This window comes from Trachemys scripta, chromosome 2, assembly GCF_013100865.1.
Source record: "Trachemys scripta elegans isolate TJP31775 chromosome 2, CAS_Tse_1.0, whole genome shotgun sequence".
Classification (NCBI taxonomy): Eukaryota; Metazoa; Chordata; order Testudines; family Emydidae; genus Trachemys; species Trachemys scripta.
Window position 1 is genome coordinate 202887125 of NC_048299.1, and position 17643 is coordinate 202904767.

The following is a 17643-nucleotide window of genomic DNA, read 5'->3' on the forward strand; positions in this document are numbered from 1 at the left end:
GTGCAAAAATTGTATACTTTTAATTTTAATTTTATATGAATTTTATTTATAAATGAGACTCTTCACCCAGTGGCAGGGATGAACTTGTAGTAGTAGAATGTCTTATTTATTAATTCCAGTATGGTCTCTTATGATTAGTACCTGTACTGCTATGTGCATAAAGCAGCCAAACACAAAAGCAATTCACCTGGATAATACGTCTTATAGAAGGGATCCATTCTGAAATAGAGACAGATCAATGCTCTGGGTGAACAATATCTGGCCAAAAGTAAAATGTGTTTGGAGTCAGTAAATGGGGGGAGAGGAGGAAGACTATCTGAACTACATACTTTAAAAAATAAGACTTACTTTTCTCCTTATTGAAGTCAGTCGGCAAGGGCCTGTTAGCAATTTGAATGTTAAGTGCTCTGTAGAAGGTTTGTATAAGAGTTGTATTGTTTTTTCTAGCAAAGTAATCAGTGAGATGGTCCAAGAGTTGGTGCCTAGAGTGTTTTTAACAGTATATGGAATACATCACAGACCATTTATACAAAGAATACAATTTATAATATATTGCAAGGACTAAAATGGGATTGGATACCCTTTGCAGACACACAATCAGTTTAGTGAATCTGTGTTTAATATCTAGGTACTTCTGTGAAGATGTAGATTTTAACCTGAGAACAAACAGCAGTGGCCTTCTCATCTGCCGCTTTAACAACTTCAGTCTCATGAAGAAACACATCCAGGTTGGGGGGCAAAAGGACTTTGCCATTAAGCCAAAAATCATGGTGAGTTTTGCATGTTTGAAAAAGAGAGCTATGTGCAGGAGACAAAACTGGTACTTTGCCATTGTTTCCATGAAGGTCAAAATTTGGATGTTTACTTAGCGTGTCCGAGAAAGTCTGTTCTGTGTTTGTACAGCATCTAGTGCTATGGTTGGACCTGCTATGTTCTATCTCAATGCAAGTAGTAATAAATATTCATAATTTCTCCATCACTAGCAGTAATCCTGGGAGTCTATCACAACTCCTCCATTATAATGGAGACACCAAGAACAAACTGGGATTTGAAAGCTGATTAAATAATTTGTAGTTAATTCATGGATTTCTTTAGCTGAGTAAGGCTTGAATTAGGAACTCTCAAATCTAAAGTCTAATCAGAAGTGGATAAGTTTTTCTAAACTCAAGTTTAAAGGTTTTCTAAATTCATGTGGAATAGATAAATTATATTTAGTTTAGTTCCAGTCTCTAGTCATTTGTGATGATCTTCAGTCATTGCTGTTGTCGATAAGAAGAAACATTTTACACGGCTTTGAAATGTCAAAGTACTCTGGAAATCCACCTGCAAACTCTGGCTATTGCAGAATGTGCTGCTTGCTACTAAATGGTGTTTCATGCACTGTTCGTTTTTCCTGTGCTCAATGAACTGTATCAGCTTTCAGATGAGGTATAATTCAAGGTGTTGGTTTTAATCTAGAAATTCTATCTTGCTCTGGTTTCCTGACTCCTTTAAACTTTCTCTTGTTACTGTTCATACCAAGTCCTATAGTTCAGATCAGATGGGAGCTAACACCCCCCCGGATCTGAATGCTTAGGGGGGATAGTGGCTAATTATTCTCTGTGCATCCAACAGAGTTGGAACTAGTTAACTAATTTTACTTTGTGCCATTCTGTATATAATGGGCCTTTTTGCCTAATGGGCCATAAGGGGAGAGTTGAATCTCTGAGATTGTGTGGGTGGTGTAAGGGGTTGAGGGGCATTATAGTAAATAGTGTTGCTTTTGAATTTAAATTATTTGTATTTTTATTTTCTGTCCTTATGCATTGAGATATTCACAAATGTACTTAGCAGAAACTGTGATTTATTTGTTCTTTGATTGTTATTTCCATGTGGCATCACTGGGTTGCATGTTCTGGGGTTTTCCAGCTTATTTAGCAAGTGGGAATTACAGTAACATAGCCAAGAAGGCAAACTGTACATTCAGTGAAGATGCAACCTACAGAGTGTTGGTTGAAAGAGGTTCCATCATTTTCATTGTAGGTATCGGAGAGCATGGCCCCAATAATGCCTCTTCAGTATGTCTGTGCCCCAGACAGTGAACACACGTTGCTGGCAGCCCCAGCTCAGTTCCTTCTGGAGAAATTCCTTCAGCATGCAACATACAAACTCTTTCCAAAGGCCATCCATAACTTCAAGAACCCTGTACTGGCCATTGACTGCTACCTGAACATTGGACCCGAGGTACAAAAGATTTCTAGGGGTAAATGGGATCTCTAGCAAATGCAAACTGTTATATTTCTTACTTCTAATTTTTTTAAACTTTCTTTTTGTATGATGACTCCTTAGAATCATCAGGGTGGGTGTTGAACCCAGGACTTTGATTTAAAACCATGAGTCTCTATTACTCGAACTAAAGGGCTAATTCTATTAGCTTGGAATGAGTAGCAGCAAACCTTTTATGTTGGCTGGACACTGGCAGCATGGTGTCCAAAGATCCATGCTGTGCTAATAGATTTCAAGGCCAGAAGGGACCATTGTGATCATCTTAGAGTGACCTCCCGAAAGCTTATGCTCTAATAAATTTGTTAGTCTCTAAGGTGCCACAAGTACTCCTGTTCTCCTGTATAACAGAGACCATAGTACTTCCCCCAAATAATTCCTAGAGCATATCTTTTTAAAAAAAAAAAAAAAAAAGTCAAACCTTGATTTAAAAATTGTCAATGATGGAGAATCCACCACCACCCTTGGTAAATTGTTCCAGTGGTTAATTACTCTCACTATTAAAAAATGTATGCCTTATTTACAGTCTGAATTTGTCTAGCTTCAGCTTCCAGCCATTGGAACATATACCTTTCTCTGCTAGATTGAAGAGCCCATTATTAAATATGTGTTTCCCATGTAGGTATTTAGAGACTGTAATCAAGACATCCCTTAACCTTCTCTTTGTTGAACAAAATAGATGGAGTTCCTTGAGTCTATCACTATAAGGCAGGATTTCTAATCCTTTAATCGTTCTTGTGGCTCTTCTCTGAACCCTTTCCAATTGATCAACATCCTTCTTGAATTGTGAGCACCAGAACTAGACACAGTATTCCAGCAATGGTCGCGCTAATGCCAAATATAGAGGTGAAATAATCTCTCTACTTCTATTCGAGAGTCCCCTGTTAATGCATCCAAGGATCACATTAGCCCTTTTGACCAAAGCATCACACTGGGAGCTCATGTACAGCTGATTATCTACTGTGACCCCAAATCTTTTTCAGAGTCACTGCTTCTCACGGTAGGGTTTCCCCCACCCCCCCAATCATGTAAGTATGGCTTACAGTCCTTGTTCCTAGATGTATACATTTAACCACATTAAAATACACATTGTTTGCTTGTGTCCAGCTGACCAAATAATCCAAATTGCTCTGTATCAGCTCTCTTCATTATTTACCACTCCCCCAATTTTTATGTCAACCGCAAACATTATCAGTAATTATTTTATGTTTTTTTTCCAGGTCATTGATAAAAATGTAAATAGTTTAGGGCAGCGGTTCTCAAACTTTAACAACCTGAGGACCCGCGTTTTGATTTACAATTTTTCGCAGATCCCCGCTCAGCCCCAGGTCCCACCCCTGTCCCACCCCTTCCCGCCCCTGCCCCACCCTTGCCCCTCCTCTTCCTTGTTTGTTTCCACTCCCGAGCATGCCCTGTCCCCGCTCCTCCCATTCCCTCCCAGCGCCTCCTTCACGCCACTGAACAGACACTATTGGCTGAAAAACCCTTTTAATGGAGACGGCTCTCCTGCCTCAGCCAGCACAAGAGCCAGCTTCGGTCTCAGTGCGGGGCACTAAGGAAGGACTCGCACTGCTCCCTGGCACGGAAGGCAGGCTCATCAGTGCAACACCAATCACAATCCCTGGTGCTGCATAAGAAGAAAAAGGCAGAGGGGGGGCCATTCCCCCACAAAGAAGAGCACACAGGACACCAGTGCGGTGCGTCCCACGCTGGGACACCAGAAGGCTGGTCCATCGGTCCCGACACCTTTGACTCCGGCCTTGAGGGGAGGTCTATTGAGTCTGGTGTCAGTGGACTCCCTGGTCTGGGAGGTGTTGGAGGAGGACCTGGACCTTCTCTCCACAGCAGATACTTTTGAGGCCGCGCGGGACTTGATTGCCATGACGGCACAGTGCCCCACCTCGCATTCCCAGGCACTGGTTCAGGTGCAGACACCACTTCGGGCACCGACGGCAGCACCACCTATCCGGCAACCAGGCAACCCCACCATTTTGCGGCGCCATTCCCCATCGCCTCGGTACCGCTCCTCGGCACCCTCGGGGTCTGCCCCTCCCTAGTCGGGCTCGGCCTATTCCTCTGAGTCAGAGGTGGAGTCATCTGTGTCCCGACACAGCTGGTACCACTCAAGATCTCAGCACCGGGCTTGGCACCATAGAGCGGAGAATCCCTCGGTACCGATGGTATCCTAGCCACCCCAGTGGCAGGGCCTGGCACATTGGCCCTTTTGGACACCTTGGGCCTATCACCAAGCTCAAGGGCATAGTTCCAGGGTGGCATCAGTAGTTTCCATTGCCTGAGCTCCCTCCTCCCTCCCCCCGCGCAACATGGATCACCCCTGACACATCCAGGGCTCCTGAGAACCCACCCCTGACACATCCAGGGCTCCAGCTTCGAATTTCCAACCAGCAGGCAGTACTTAGCCATTACGCATACAATTCTTGGAACGCCCTCTCCAAGTTTCAGGAACTGCTCCCGTCGGAGTCACGACAGGAATTTGCTGTAGTCCTAGAGGAGGGCAGAGTGGTGGCTAGAACCTCCCTCCAAGCTGCTTTGGACTCCACCGACTTGGTGGCGCAGACTGTGGCTATGGCCATTACAATGAGATGTAGCTCATGGCTACAAGTCTCGGGACTCCTGGTGGAGGTCCAAAATACCATACAGGACCTTCCATTTGACGCTGTGAGGCTGTTTGCTGACAAGATGGACTTGAGACTGCACCGCCTCAAGGACTCACGAGCAACCCTGAAATCACTGGGAATTCACACGCCAACACTCCAGAGAAAGCCCTTCAAGCCCCAGCTCCCCTGCCTCACACTTCTATCCAGGGCACCGTAGGCATGCCTATAGTTGACGGAGGGGCAGAAACAATGCAGTCCCTCTCCAGCCAGGGCCAGGGCTCCTCCATGCAGCCCCTGGCTCGAAGCCAAACTTTTGAAAGTGCGCCCGAGGATGGAGCACCAGCCCAAGTCTTGGATCCTTTTCCTTTTCCTCCCTTTGTGAATCGTCTGTCCCACTTGTACCATGTCTGGGCACAGATTACTTCAGATCGCTGGGTCCTGAGCACAGAGGGGGTGGGATATTCTGTCCAATTCTGTGCCCTCCCACCCACCTTCCCTGTCCCTCTTCGGGGACACCTCTCACGAGCACCTCCTTCTACAGGAGGTGCAATAGTTCCTCACTCTAGGGGTGATAGAGGAGGTTCCTCAGGATTTCAGGGGCAGAGGATTCTACTCCCGATATTTCCTCATCCCCAAGGCCAAAGGGGGACTCAGGCCTATCCTGTATCTGCAAAATGAATCTCAAAATGTTTATAAGAAAACTGAAGTTTCATATGGTCTCTCTGGCCGCCACCATTCCTTCCCCAGATCCGGGGGACTGGTACTGGAACTGAAGGATGCGCACTTCCATATATCGATTATTCAGGCACACAGACGATTCCTGAGAGTCATGGTCAGCAGGCAACACTATCAGTTCACTGTACTCCCGTTTGGGCTTTCAACAGCCCCTCCTGTGTTCACAAAGTGCATGGCAGTTGTGGCAGCCTTCCTCTGCAAATGCAGGGTACAGGTTTTCCCGTACCTTGACGACTAGCTCATCAAGGGCGATTCTCGAGTACAAGTGCAAAAGCACATGGCGTTGGCACGTGCCACTTTCAGCAGGCTGGGGCTCATTCTGAACGGGCCCAAGTCTACCCTAGCCCAAACCCCCAAAATAGAATTTATTGGGGCTCTCCTGGACGCCACTCGAGCCAGAGCTTCCCTGCCCGAGTCTCAGTTCCAAAGCATTAGGGCATCATAGAGAGCCTCCGCCAGTTTCCTAAAATTTCAGCCAGAAACTGCATGAAGCTTCTGGGACGTATGGCGGCCTGCACGTACATAGTACAACACGCCAGATTGCGCCTTCACCCCCTCCAGGCTTGGTTGGTGAGGGTATACAGACCCAGCCGGGATCCTCCAGACAGACTCGTTACCCTGCTGCCCCTCATTCTCGAGTCCCTCAGCTGGTGGCTACAACCTCAGGTGGTCTCTGCAGGAGTGCCCTTTGCCAAGCCTCAGCCCTCATTGTCGCTGGTCACGGATGCATCGGAGATGGGCTGGGGAGCACACCTGGGCGATATCAGAACTCAAGGCCTGTGGTCACAACCAGAACTATCGCTGCATATCAATGTCAGAGAGCGGAGAGCCGTTCAACTGGCTTCCCCAGACATTCCGGGCCCATCTTCAGGGCAAGTGTGTGTCAGTGATGACTGACAACACCACAGCGATGTTCTATATAAACAAACAGGGTGGTGCTTGCTCCTCTCCCCTGTGCCTGGAAGCTCTCTGATTGTGGGACTTCTGCATTGCATACTCCATCCAGCTACAGGCCTCGTATCTGCCGGGAGCACAGAACGAACTAGCAGACCACCTCAGCTGCTCGTTCAACACTTAGAAGTGGTCACTCAGAGCGGACATTGCCCTTTCCATCTTCCAGAGGTGGGGCTATCCCCACGTGGACCTGTTTGTGATGCAGAGCAACAGGAAGTGCCACCTGTTCTGCTCCTTTCGGAACCATTGCCATGGCTCCATAGTGTGGATGGGTCACCTGTTATATGCATTCCCACCCTTCCCTCTCATACACAAGGTCCTCCTCAAGGTCCGTCAGGACAGGGCTTCAGTGATCCTCATAGCACCAGTGTGGTCCTGCCAGCACTGGTTCACCACGTTGCTGAACTTATCAGTAGACAGGCCAGTAGCCCTTCCTATGCTCCCGGACCTCATCACGCAGGACCCCAGTCAACTACAGCACTCCAACCTGGAGTCCCTCCACCTCATGGCGTGGAAACTCCATGGCTGAACCTGCTTGAACCACAGTGTTTGGGACCTGTTAGGGAAGTCCTGTTGGGGAGCAGGAAACCCTCCACTCACACAACATACCTGGCGAAGTGGAAGCATTTCTCCATTTGGTTCCTACAGAAAGGTACTTCAGCAAGCGCCTATTCCCATTGTGCTAGACTACCTTCTCTACCTGAAATAACAGGGGTTGGCAATGTCACCTGGCTGCCATCTCGGCCTTTCACCCAGCTGTGGTGGGTAGGTCGGTCTTTGCACATCCCATGGTTGGTCATTTTCTCAGGGGCTTGGATAGGCTTTATCCACAGGTGCGGCAGCTCATTTCCCAATGAGATCTCAACCTGGTTCCCTCCAGACTGATGGGGGCCCCCCTTCGAGCCCATTGTGACCTGCTCTCTGTCCTACCTGTCCTGGAATGTGGTTTTTCTGGTGGCCATAGCCTCAGACAGAAGGATCTCTAAACTGAGAGTGCTGATTTCCGAGCCCCCCTACACAGGTTTTTATAAAGACAAGCTGCAGCTATGCCCTCATCCAGTGTTCCTACCCAAGGTAGTCTCCCATTTTCATGTAAACCAGGACATATTTCTACTGGTATTCTTTCCTAGGCCTCATGCCAGCAACAGAGCGAGAGTACTCCATTCTCTGGACGTCAGGGGTTCCCTAGCCTTCTACATTGAACATACACAGCCATTTTCTAAGTCACCACAGCTCTTTATTGCAATCGCTGAAAGGATGAAAGGGCTTCCCATCTCATCTCAGCGCGTTTCGGCGTGAATCACGTCCTGCATCAGATCGTGCTATGACCTGGCTGAGATTCCAGCCCTGGCATTGATGGCGTACTCCACAAAAGCGCAAGCTGCTGCTTCTTCTATTCCTCATGCAAGACCCTATTCAGAACATATGCAAGACAGCAACGTGGTCTTCCATCCACACCTTCACGCCACACTATGCCATCACTCAACAGGCAAGAGACGATGTGGCCTTTGGCAGGGAGTACTTCACTCAGCAGCTCGGTGAACTCCGACCCTTCCTCTGTGGAAACTGCTTGGGAGTCACCTATTGGAATGGACATGAGCAAGCACTTGAAGAAGAAAAAATGGTTACTTACCATCTCGTAACCGTTCTTCGAGATGTGTTGCTCATGTCCATTCCAAATCCCGCCCGCTTACCCTCTGTTGGAGTATTCCATCAAGAAGGAACTGAACAGGCGGGACTATATACACCGCCATGAAGGTGCCACTCCAGGGGGCTCCACAGCTGATCCGACATGTACTGCTAGGGTAAAATCTTCCAACGATTGTGCACGTGGCGTGCGCACACACCTATTGGAATTGACATGAGCAACACATCTTGAAGAACAACAATTACAAGATGGTAAGTAACCATTTTTTCCCCTGCATGCAGGAGGTGCTGGGAGAGAGGGGGAGGAGTTGATCAGCGGAGCCCACGGACCTCCTGGAATACCCTCGCAGACCCCCAGTGGTCTGCGGACCCCATTTTGAAAAACACTGGTTTAGGGCCAAGAACCAATCCCTGCAGGACCCCACTAGAAACACACGTGTTCAGTGATTATTCCGTTTACACTTACAGTACATTTGAGACCTATCAGTTAGCCAGTTTTTAATTCATTTAATGTGTTCCACTATAATTTTATATTCTAATTTTTTTATCAAAATGGCATGTTGTCAAATGCCTTACAGAACTCTAAATATATTACATTAACACTATTATCTTTATCAACAAACCTGTGACAGGATTTATTTTCCATAAACCCATGTTGATTGGCATTAATTGGATTACTCTCCTTTAATTCTTTATGAATCAAGTCCCATATGAGCCACTCTGTTATCTTGCCTGGGATTGATGTCAGTCTGGCAGTCCTATAATTATCTGGGCCATCCCATTTACCCTCTTTATATATTGGCACAACATTAACTTTCTTCTAGTCTTTGGAACTTCCCTAGTGTTCCAAGACTCATCATTAGTAGTCCAGCAAGCTCCTCAGCCAGATTTTGTAAAACTTTTGGATGCAAGTTATCCAGATCTCCTTATTTAACAATGTTTAACTTGAGTAGATGCTGTTTAACATCTTCCTGAGATACTAGTGAAATGAAAAGAGTGTTATCATATGATATGACTACATCATCTCTTTTATCCCAAAGACAGAATAGAAGTATTTATTGAACACTTCTGCCTTTTCTGCATTATTATTGGTAATTCTACCATTTCCATCTAGTAATGAACTAATACCATTGTTAAGATTGTTTAAAGTATATCAGGAACATAAAGAATCTTATTGTCTATAATTCTGCTCGCCATAGATTTCTCCTTGCTTGCTTGCTTCCCTTATCGATTTTCTACAGTTCTTAGTAATGAATATAAATCAGAAGCTATCAACTTTCCCTTTCTTTCATATATAGCAGCCTTCACTTCCCTGGTAAGCAAGATCTGTTTTTTAAACAGTACGGCCTTTTTCCTCGATTGTGGCTTTTTGGGCTTCCAGTAAAAAGTGTTCTTAAACAAGTCCCAATTATCAGTCACATTTTTCTGAATAAATTCTTCCTCCCAGCTGATCTGGCTCATAATTGTGTTCAGCTTTGTGAAACTGGCCCTTTCAAAGTATCAAATATATATAGATCACTGGTCTGGACTTTATTCTGTTTGGACATTATAAATGTGATCAAGTCATGATCACTTGTACATAAGCTTCCATTAATTTTTAGTTCTGTGATCAATTCCTCTTCATCTGTCAAGACAAGGCCTAATGTAGAATTTCCTTGTGTTGGATTCAACACCTTTTGAGTCAGGAGATTCTCATCCATAACATTTAGAAATTCCAAGGATGTTTTAATACCTCCAGCATATATTACTCAAATTGAAGTTCCCATGATCACACTGTTTTTTTCCATACACATTATAGATAGGTGTGTAAGGAGGCAGACATCCTGTTCCCTAGTGTGATTTGGTGGTTTGAGGCAGACAGCAACTAATGCCCCGTCTTACGCTTTACCTATTAGGATATTGATCCATAAGCATTCAAGTTCATGTTCTTCTGAATTATCAGTGACTCGGAAACAAGTAATACCATTTTTGACAGTGGCACACTATATTCCCATTTGCCCACTTGATATTTCCTAAATAGGTTAGAACTATTGATTTTAACATTCCAATCATAGGAATCATCCCACCAAATTTCAGTAATACCAACTACATTGAATTTATGCTAATAAATGAACAATTCCAGTTCCTTTCGTTTATTACCCTAGCTCCTAGCATTGGTGTAGAGGCTATCGAAGAGTTTCTTCTCTTCATGTCCTTTGGTTTCTTGATTGATTTTTGTTCCCAATATCTGGATTTTGTACTCACTGAATGCTCATGTCATCCCTCTTCTCCTCTTCCACCATCCCCCTGTTTTTGTTATTAGGTTAAGAGAGCCATCCTCAATCTTTTTGTAATCTATCACATATAATAATGTAAGAATTTGTTTGCAGTGAAAGCCCTTGTTCTTGGATGTCAGTTTGCCATTTAGCTATCTGTACAGATCCTGATGTTCATCCATTTTACTTTTTAAGACATGCATCCCCCAAATCTTTACTACTTTTTGTCATGTGTTTCTGATTCACATTTGTTGCCACTTTGTTCTTGCTTGGCCAGTTTTTGACATTACACTGCTGCACTAGCCTGATTGCTCACTCCAACAAAGCACAGTGTAATTATCCTCCTCTTTAATGTACCCCTCCCTACACCACTTCTGCATTTTCCTTCTTAATAGGATATACTTCAAATGCCATGTCATTGGAACAAATGAAATAATATTACCATCATTGTATGATTATCACACAAGCACAGACCTCAGAGATGTAGATCAAGTCAGCAAAGTAATGGAGAAGCATGGGGTTAAATTAGACTACAGTGGGCCCTTTCTATTTGCTAGAGTCTGATGCAATAGTTTTAAATCTCACCTTAGCTGCAGGCATCACTTTTCTTCTGGAAATCATCCCATCAGAAGACCTAGGATTGAATGCCAAGGCTAGTCTATGCACCATTTTATTCGCATTACAGATGAATCTTTTGAATTAAAATATGGAAAAATCCCATTACAGTGTAAAGCTTTTTTTAGTAAAGGGAAGGGATTAAAAGGAGAGAATGAGTAAGATTCACAGCAGAGATTTTTTTGGCTAGGGACTTGGAAAGGTAACAAATGAGCTAAGGACTTTCTGTGGCTCTAATTAGAATTCAATCAGGAAGATTGCCTAATAGAACCCCCAAATGTGCAAACTGTATCCAAGATTGTGGATTTTTTGGTTTTTTGAACTCAAGTCAAGCAACTCTGGCCTCCTGTAGTTATTTTATGTTCAGCCTCCATATTAGGTCCCTCCTGGGGGGTTTTCTTAAAACATTCTTTCTGTTTTGCTTTTTGGTTTCAGGTGGCGATCTGCTATGTGAGCTCCCGCCCACACTCCATCAATGTCAACTGTGAGGGGGTGTTTTTCAGTGGACTCCTGTTGTACCTCTGTGACTCTTTCGTAGGTGCAGACCTTCTTAAGAAGTTCAAATTCCTGAAAGGTAATGATTTCTCCACTGGGTATCTCTGTTGCTTTTAGTACAAAATAATAGCTCACAAGCAAAATGAAATACAGAGGATGAAATGAATCCATACATTTCTCCATCTTCATAATCAGTGCTGGTGTTGCTCCAAGAAAGAATGCATTCTGTCTGCTCTTTCGATTTGTACAGCGCTCCCACCATCATAATAACAAGGCTGTAGTGAAGAAAAGCCTTGATAAATAGCACTAACAGCAGTGGCATCAAATGGAAATAGGTATGGTATATGTCGAATGCAGCCAGTGCAGCATGCAGCTGAGTACTTCACTAACATATGATTTGGAAATAGAGTTCAGAACATAGACATTGTCATAATGGATGGGACAAGCCGTTCATCTATTCCAAACTATTATCGTGCCTTTGATGGTAGTGAATATCCAGTGCTCTGGAGAAGGTGCAAGAAATCCTGCAGTGAACAATAATAGAGTAACCTGCTCATTGAGGAAGTTTCTTCCTACCTCTGTTAGTGGTTGTCTTATGCCCTAATACTGAGGGTTTATATTACTAATTTTGTGTAAAAGAGAAAAAAAACCCTTGTCTAATGCAATTGTGGATGATGTTGCTCTCCATATAAATGTCTCATTCTTCTAACCTATTGGCCTCAGTGATATCTTGCGGCAATGAGTTCTGAGGGCTAAATGTGCATTACATAGAAAAGTATTTCCTTTCATCAGTTTTTAATGTATTGCCTTTCAGTTTCATTGAATGTGCACTTGTTCTTGTGTTATGAGCTAGGATGAGGAGGGTTTGACTCCTCCCCCCAAGAAAATTCATTATTCATTTCTGAACAGTCACACTCTTTTCAGTCTCTCCTCATTTGGATGTCTTTCCATGTCTTTAAACATTTTCATTGCCTACTCTCTTCATACCTTCTATATCTCTGAGACCAGAACTGAACCACAGTATTACAGGTGAGGTGTAGCATCAATTCCTATGGTACATTTTCAGTGGCTAGATTGTGTCCCCGTAGATTTGAGCACAAAAGGGATACTTAGCATGAGGCTTTACCCCTCAAAGTATTATTTCCTAGCCTGTTCTTTTATATCCTGATCTTTTTTTGTATTCTTAAGCAGTGATCTTTACTGAGCTGTCCACAGTGACATGCAGGTCTTTTTTCATGAGTGATTACAGTTTAACTCATAACCCAGTAATGTGTTAAATTTGCTTTTGTCAGCACTGAATTTCCTCTCTCGTCATGCTGCCAGTGCACCTAGCTTTGTTTAGCCTCCTCTGAAGTTCCTCACAGGCTTCTCTACTGTTGATTCACCTCAGTAGTTTTGCATCATCTGCACATTTTGCCACCTGGCTGTGGATCTGTGAGTTTTCTTTAAGAATGGCAGTCATGTGGTGTGTGTGTTTTGTTTTTGCTAAGGCTGGATAGTATCTACCATGTCATGGGCATGACAAGAAACAATAGCAAACAGCACCAATCTTGGGGCACCCCCTTGTTAGCCTCTTGCTATGTCAAAAATAAACCATTTGTTCCTAATCTGTTGTCTTTCTCTTCGTCAGTACTTAATCCATGGCAGTACTTTGCCTGTCAGCATATGACTACTTAGTTTCCTTAACAGCCTTTTGTGTGGGACTTTAGGAAAGGACTTTTGAAAGTCCAAATTAATCATCATAAACCATATTAACATCAGCAAATTGTCCACTATCCTAAAATCATTGCCAGGTTGTATACAGGCCCAGTCACTTAGAATAGGGCATACTTTAATTTTTTGAGTGGTGTGAGGAAGGAAGCAAATCCCAGGAGTTCTGGCTATGGAGTGGATGAATGGGTGACCCACACTCGCATGAGTGGAAACCTTCGCTGGGTCATGGACTCATGTTTGTAAGGTGCCTAACACAGGGTATAGTTACGCTGCAAAAGAAAGATAAATGTTCTTAACTCAAGTTAAAATAGCAGTGAAGACACCCCAACACAGCAGCTCAAGTTCAACCCCAGGTTCCTTTGTGGGCTTTAACTGCTAGCATATGTTAAAAGACAAATTGCCATGTCTTCACTGCTATTTTAACCCAAGTTAGCTAACCTAAGTTAAGAACACACCATTTTCTGCAGTGTAGATATATGCACAGCAGGGAGTGGATATCTGATCCCTGACTAGTTCCGTAGGAGCTACTGCAATATAAATAAATAAATAATGCCCCCTTAGCTGCCATGAATCCTCATTCATTTGAAGTTGCTTTGTCAGACATCTTGTGCATGATTTCAGGCTTGGACTGTAGAGAGGGATTTCTCTCTCCCCTCCTCCCAAATCCCTCTTTCATTGGAAACTGCTGAAGGTCAAACACATTTTGTGATACTTTCTTCCCACTGTTTACGTACCTGTATTCTTTTCAGTCATTTTTGCAGAGATGTTTGCCCACTCTCTCATGCCTCACTTTCCATATCTGAGACTGATCATACTGGGTACACTGTTCATGTCAGACACCTTAATGGACACTTGGGAGCTTATGACGGTTTTGTGTGGGAAAGGCCTCCAAGTAGTAGTTTTTATTGTTTTTGTCTTTTTGAAAATGAGGCAAGAAAATTGAAGTCTTACATGTTACTAAAGCTGTATCTTGTTTTTAATTTAAGGTGCCACCTTGTGTGTCATATGCCAAGACAGAAGCTCTTTACGTCAAACAATAGTCCGTTTAGAGCTGGAAGACGAGTGGCAGTTTCGTCTCCGCGATGAGTTTCAGACTGCCAACAGCATTGATGACAAACCACTCTATTTTCTCACTGGACGCCACATATAAACTTGATAGGAGACCAAATAACAAAGGCAAAGAAGAGAACTTGAGACATTTCTTTGTTTGGTTGGCTTTTGGGGGGAGAGGGGAGGGGGACAGAAGAAACAACCAAGTACAATCACTGTGGAGCAAAGTGCAACCAATATTTATCTAGTCTACTCTAAAGGAGTCCCCAAAATTCTAAAGTAGGCTTTGTTTCTAGGCATATGTTTATAACTTCAGTTATGATTACAGGCGCTTGGATTCAAGTTAATTCCACGTTAGTCACAGTTAATGAAACTAACACCACAGCCTACAAGCTGTCTCCTGTGATGTGGGAGGAGGACATATTTTGGTTGATGAAGAGTTCTCTTGGGTTTTTTTGTACTATGCTAAGCTAGGGGAAGAAACTGACTTCAGCATCCACTAGCCTGAAGGTATAACACCAGACTCACACCATTGAAGATAATATGCTGAGGAGACTCCTCCGTTTCTCTTCAGATCTGTACTTTGGTACAGTAATACTCAGGGGTTTGAAATTACAAAGTAACTTAGATATTTGTATTAAAAGTAGTCTTGTTCTCTCTCTGTGCAGTGTTACTTTAAAACTTGTAATTGTTTATGTATTGAAACTGTGTCTTTGGCAAAATTTCCACAGGAGTTAGAAGTTTACTACTTAAACCTGAACAAATCAGTAAATGCTTGGCAGGCATGGAGCACGCACGCAGGTTCTCCTAGTAACATTCTTTCACCCTCTTTAACAAAAATTCTACTCCACAATTAAAGAGTCACTGGCTGGCCAGCATACAAAGAGAAAAAGATTTCTTATGCACATTGGCTCTTTAGTTAGAGCAGCTAAACACCAGCAAAACGACTTCAGATAGTTATAGCGTCAGAGGTTTTAAAAATTGTGAAACATCCCATTTTAGCTGGTACACTTTACTTGTACATCAAAAACTTTGTCTAGGTTTGATTGAATGCAATTTGCTCCAAGTATCCTTCCTCATTCACCTGCAATAGTGTGTAGAGTCCTGAGGTGAGATTTTTGTTGTTGCTGCTGCTTTTGAGAACTTAGGTACCCTGCTCAGAAGTGAATCATAAAATAGGAAGACAATGTTCAAGAGTATGGCAGGTGACATGAACTGAATGTTATATCTAAAGTGAGCTAAAATGGGGTGAGGCACAATGGTTTGGGGATTTTCCGTAGCCCACTGAAAATCACTTCACAAGTGAGCTTGAATCAATTGCAAGAGAATCTGCCCATAATCAAAAAGGTCTGTTTGAATACAGTACCTAGAACAGGTTGGTCCTTTCATTTTGAATATTAAACTTTTGTAAATATGGCTGTAGTGATTATGCATTATTCTGGTCTAAAACACATTACTGTGTTCTCTTTAAATAACTGCTGTTCTGTTATAGAATTAACCTGGTGCACTAGCACATGGTTTCAGGGTTATAGGTGTTGACCAGTTTTACTAGCGCAGTTAACATTTTTAGAAGTATTCAATGTTTTATACTGGTTACTCAATTGAGATTTCAATATTTTATAAAAGGTACCCTTCCCCCACACATTCTCCTCTCTCCACCTCCTTAGTTGGAAAAAAAAAAAAAAAAAAAGCAACCTCCTTTATAAGATGGCAGAAAAATCAATAATATTCACTTCATTGTGTTTTTATGAAGTTCTTAACACATCCTTTATATGTGACCTGCAAGTCAACTGAGAAGGGCCTGCCAAAACTGCATTTTGAACAAAGTGTTAATCAAGCAACTTTTTTATCTTGTGAAAAGATGAATGTTTACAGATAATGAAAAACATAATATATTAGACTGAAGCTAAAAAGGAAAATAATGGTTTGCATAGCTGTTGATTTTAATAGAGCTTAACTGTGAGGCTGTCAATGTAGCATATTTCAAATGAACAACCCTTTTCTTTTTCTTTAGATTTAAATATTTTTAAGTGTCCTTCATACAGCCTTATGTTTTAAAATATATCTTAATTTTAATTTAGCCGGTGGGGATACAGAGGTATATTTTGAAACTTTTCGTTACACCTGAATACATTTCAGTACTTCTGGTTTGCCAGAAGGGCTTAGGGCTGATTGAATAACTTTTGAATTTTAGTTTGAGGTAAAAAATTTAGAAATGTTACCTATAGTCTGCAAGTCGGAGGATATAAAATGTTCAAAAGTGATTTCCTTTGTTTGTGTACATGATGTTTGCACTAAGTTCTTTAAATTCCAGGTGCTAAGACTATTTTGATGATGATTAGTTAGCCCTGTGGTAAAGTGGTGCGAAATTGTCCTGATGGTTGAGAACTAAATCAGAAAGCTAGTGTATCTGCCTTCCATTATCAAACAAGCAATTGGTTTCTATAACACTTTTATTCTCCAGTGGAGAGGGAAGGTTTTTGGCAACACTTTCTTTTGAAGACTATATCATTATAAATCTTTACTTAAAATAATCCAGGGTCAGTCTGCTTGAAAACTACAGCTCATAGTCCTTGAATACATGAGGAGACCATACTTTGACATCTAGAGTATAACTGTTCTGTTTTGGTTTTAAGCCTCATCATCAAGGGCACTCTTATGAATGTATTAAATAGGCCAGCATTATATTTTACCTGTTGACATGTAAAATCTGGACATGATTGACAGTTCACAGGTTAATATTGAATGTAAACTAAGATTTGAATGAAAATCATATTCAGATGCATCTTGCTGTAATTTATGCAATTGCTTTTTGAGACTTTTGGAAGGGGGTTAAAATGTTGCTTTTAGTGTAAAATTTTCTTAACCAAAACATGGTGAATTTAGCTTCACTAGTCAGTCTACCTCACATTTTATTGTTTATTAATTGAAATTGTCTGCAGTTGTGGTTACAATATGTTTATGATGTGCTTTCATTAAATTTGATGAACATATTAAATTGCCATTCAAGAGACTGCATTTTCTTTAGATTTGTTGTATAACAGGTTGGGTATTTAATTTTGACTATAACATGTCCCTGTACTACCTTTTTAATATAATCTTGAATTTGCTCACTGTCGAGCAGTCAATAACTTTCAGTATCTGAGCAAAATACTCTCTTCCAAAAATGCCATGATCTTTCACAATTGGTAGTGATTGTGTTATATCCTACCAGTTTTAGCACTATGTATTTCAGAGTAGCAGTTATGTTAGTCTGTATCCACAAAAAGAACGGGAGTACTTGTGGCACCTTAGAGACT

General features: G+C 42.4%; 1 protein-coding gene across 6 annotated transcripts in view; it reads left to right on the forward strand.

Moving 5' to 3' along the window:
- Nucleotides 1–17348, forward strand: part of GREB1L (GREB1 like retinoic acid receptor coactivator) — a 135053-nt gene extending 117705 nt beyond the window's left edge. For all 6 annotated transcript variants that reach the window (XM_034762740.1, XM_034762742.1, XM_034762743.1 and 3 more), the window contains 4 exons: nt 629–770; nt 2023–2223; nt 11522–11660; nt 14281–17348. In XM_034762740.1, the coding sequence (XP_034618631.1) occupies nt 629–770; nt 2023–2223; nt 11522–11660; nt 14281–14444 (646 nt within the window). In that variant the 3' untranslated portion in view covers nt 14445–17348. The remainder of the gene's footprint in view (nt 1–628; nt 771–2022; nt 2224–11521; nt 11661–14280) is intronic.
- Nucleotides 17349–17643: the final 295 nt, after the last annotated feature.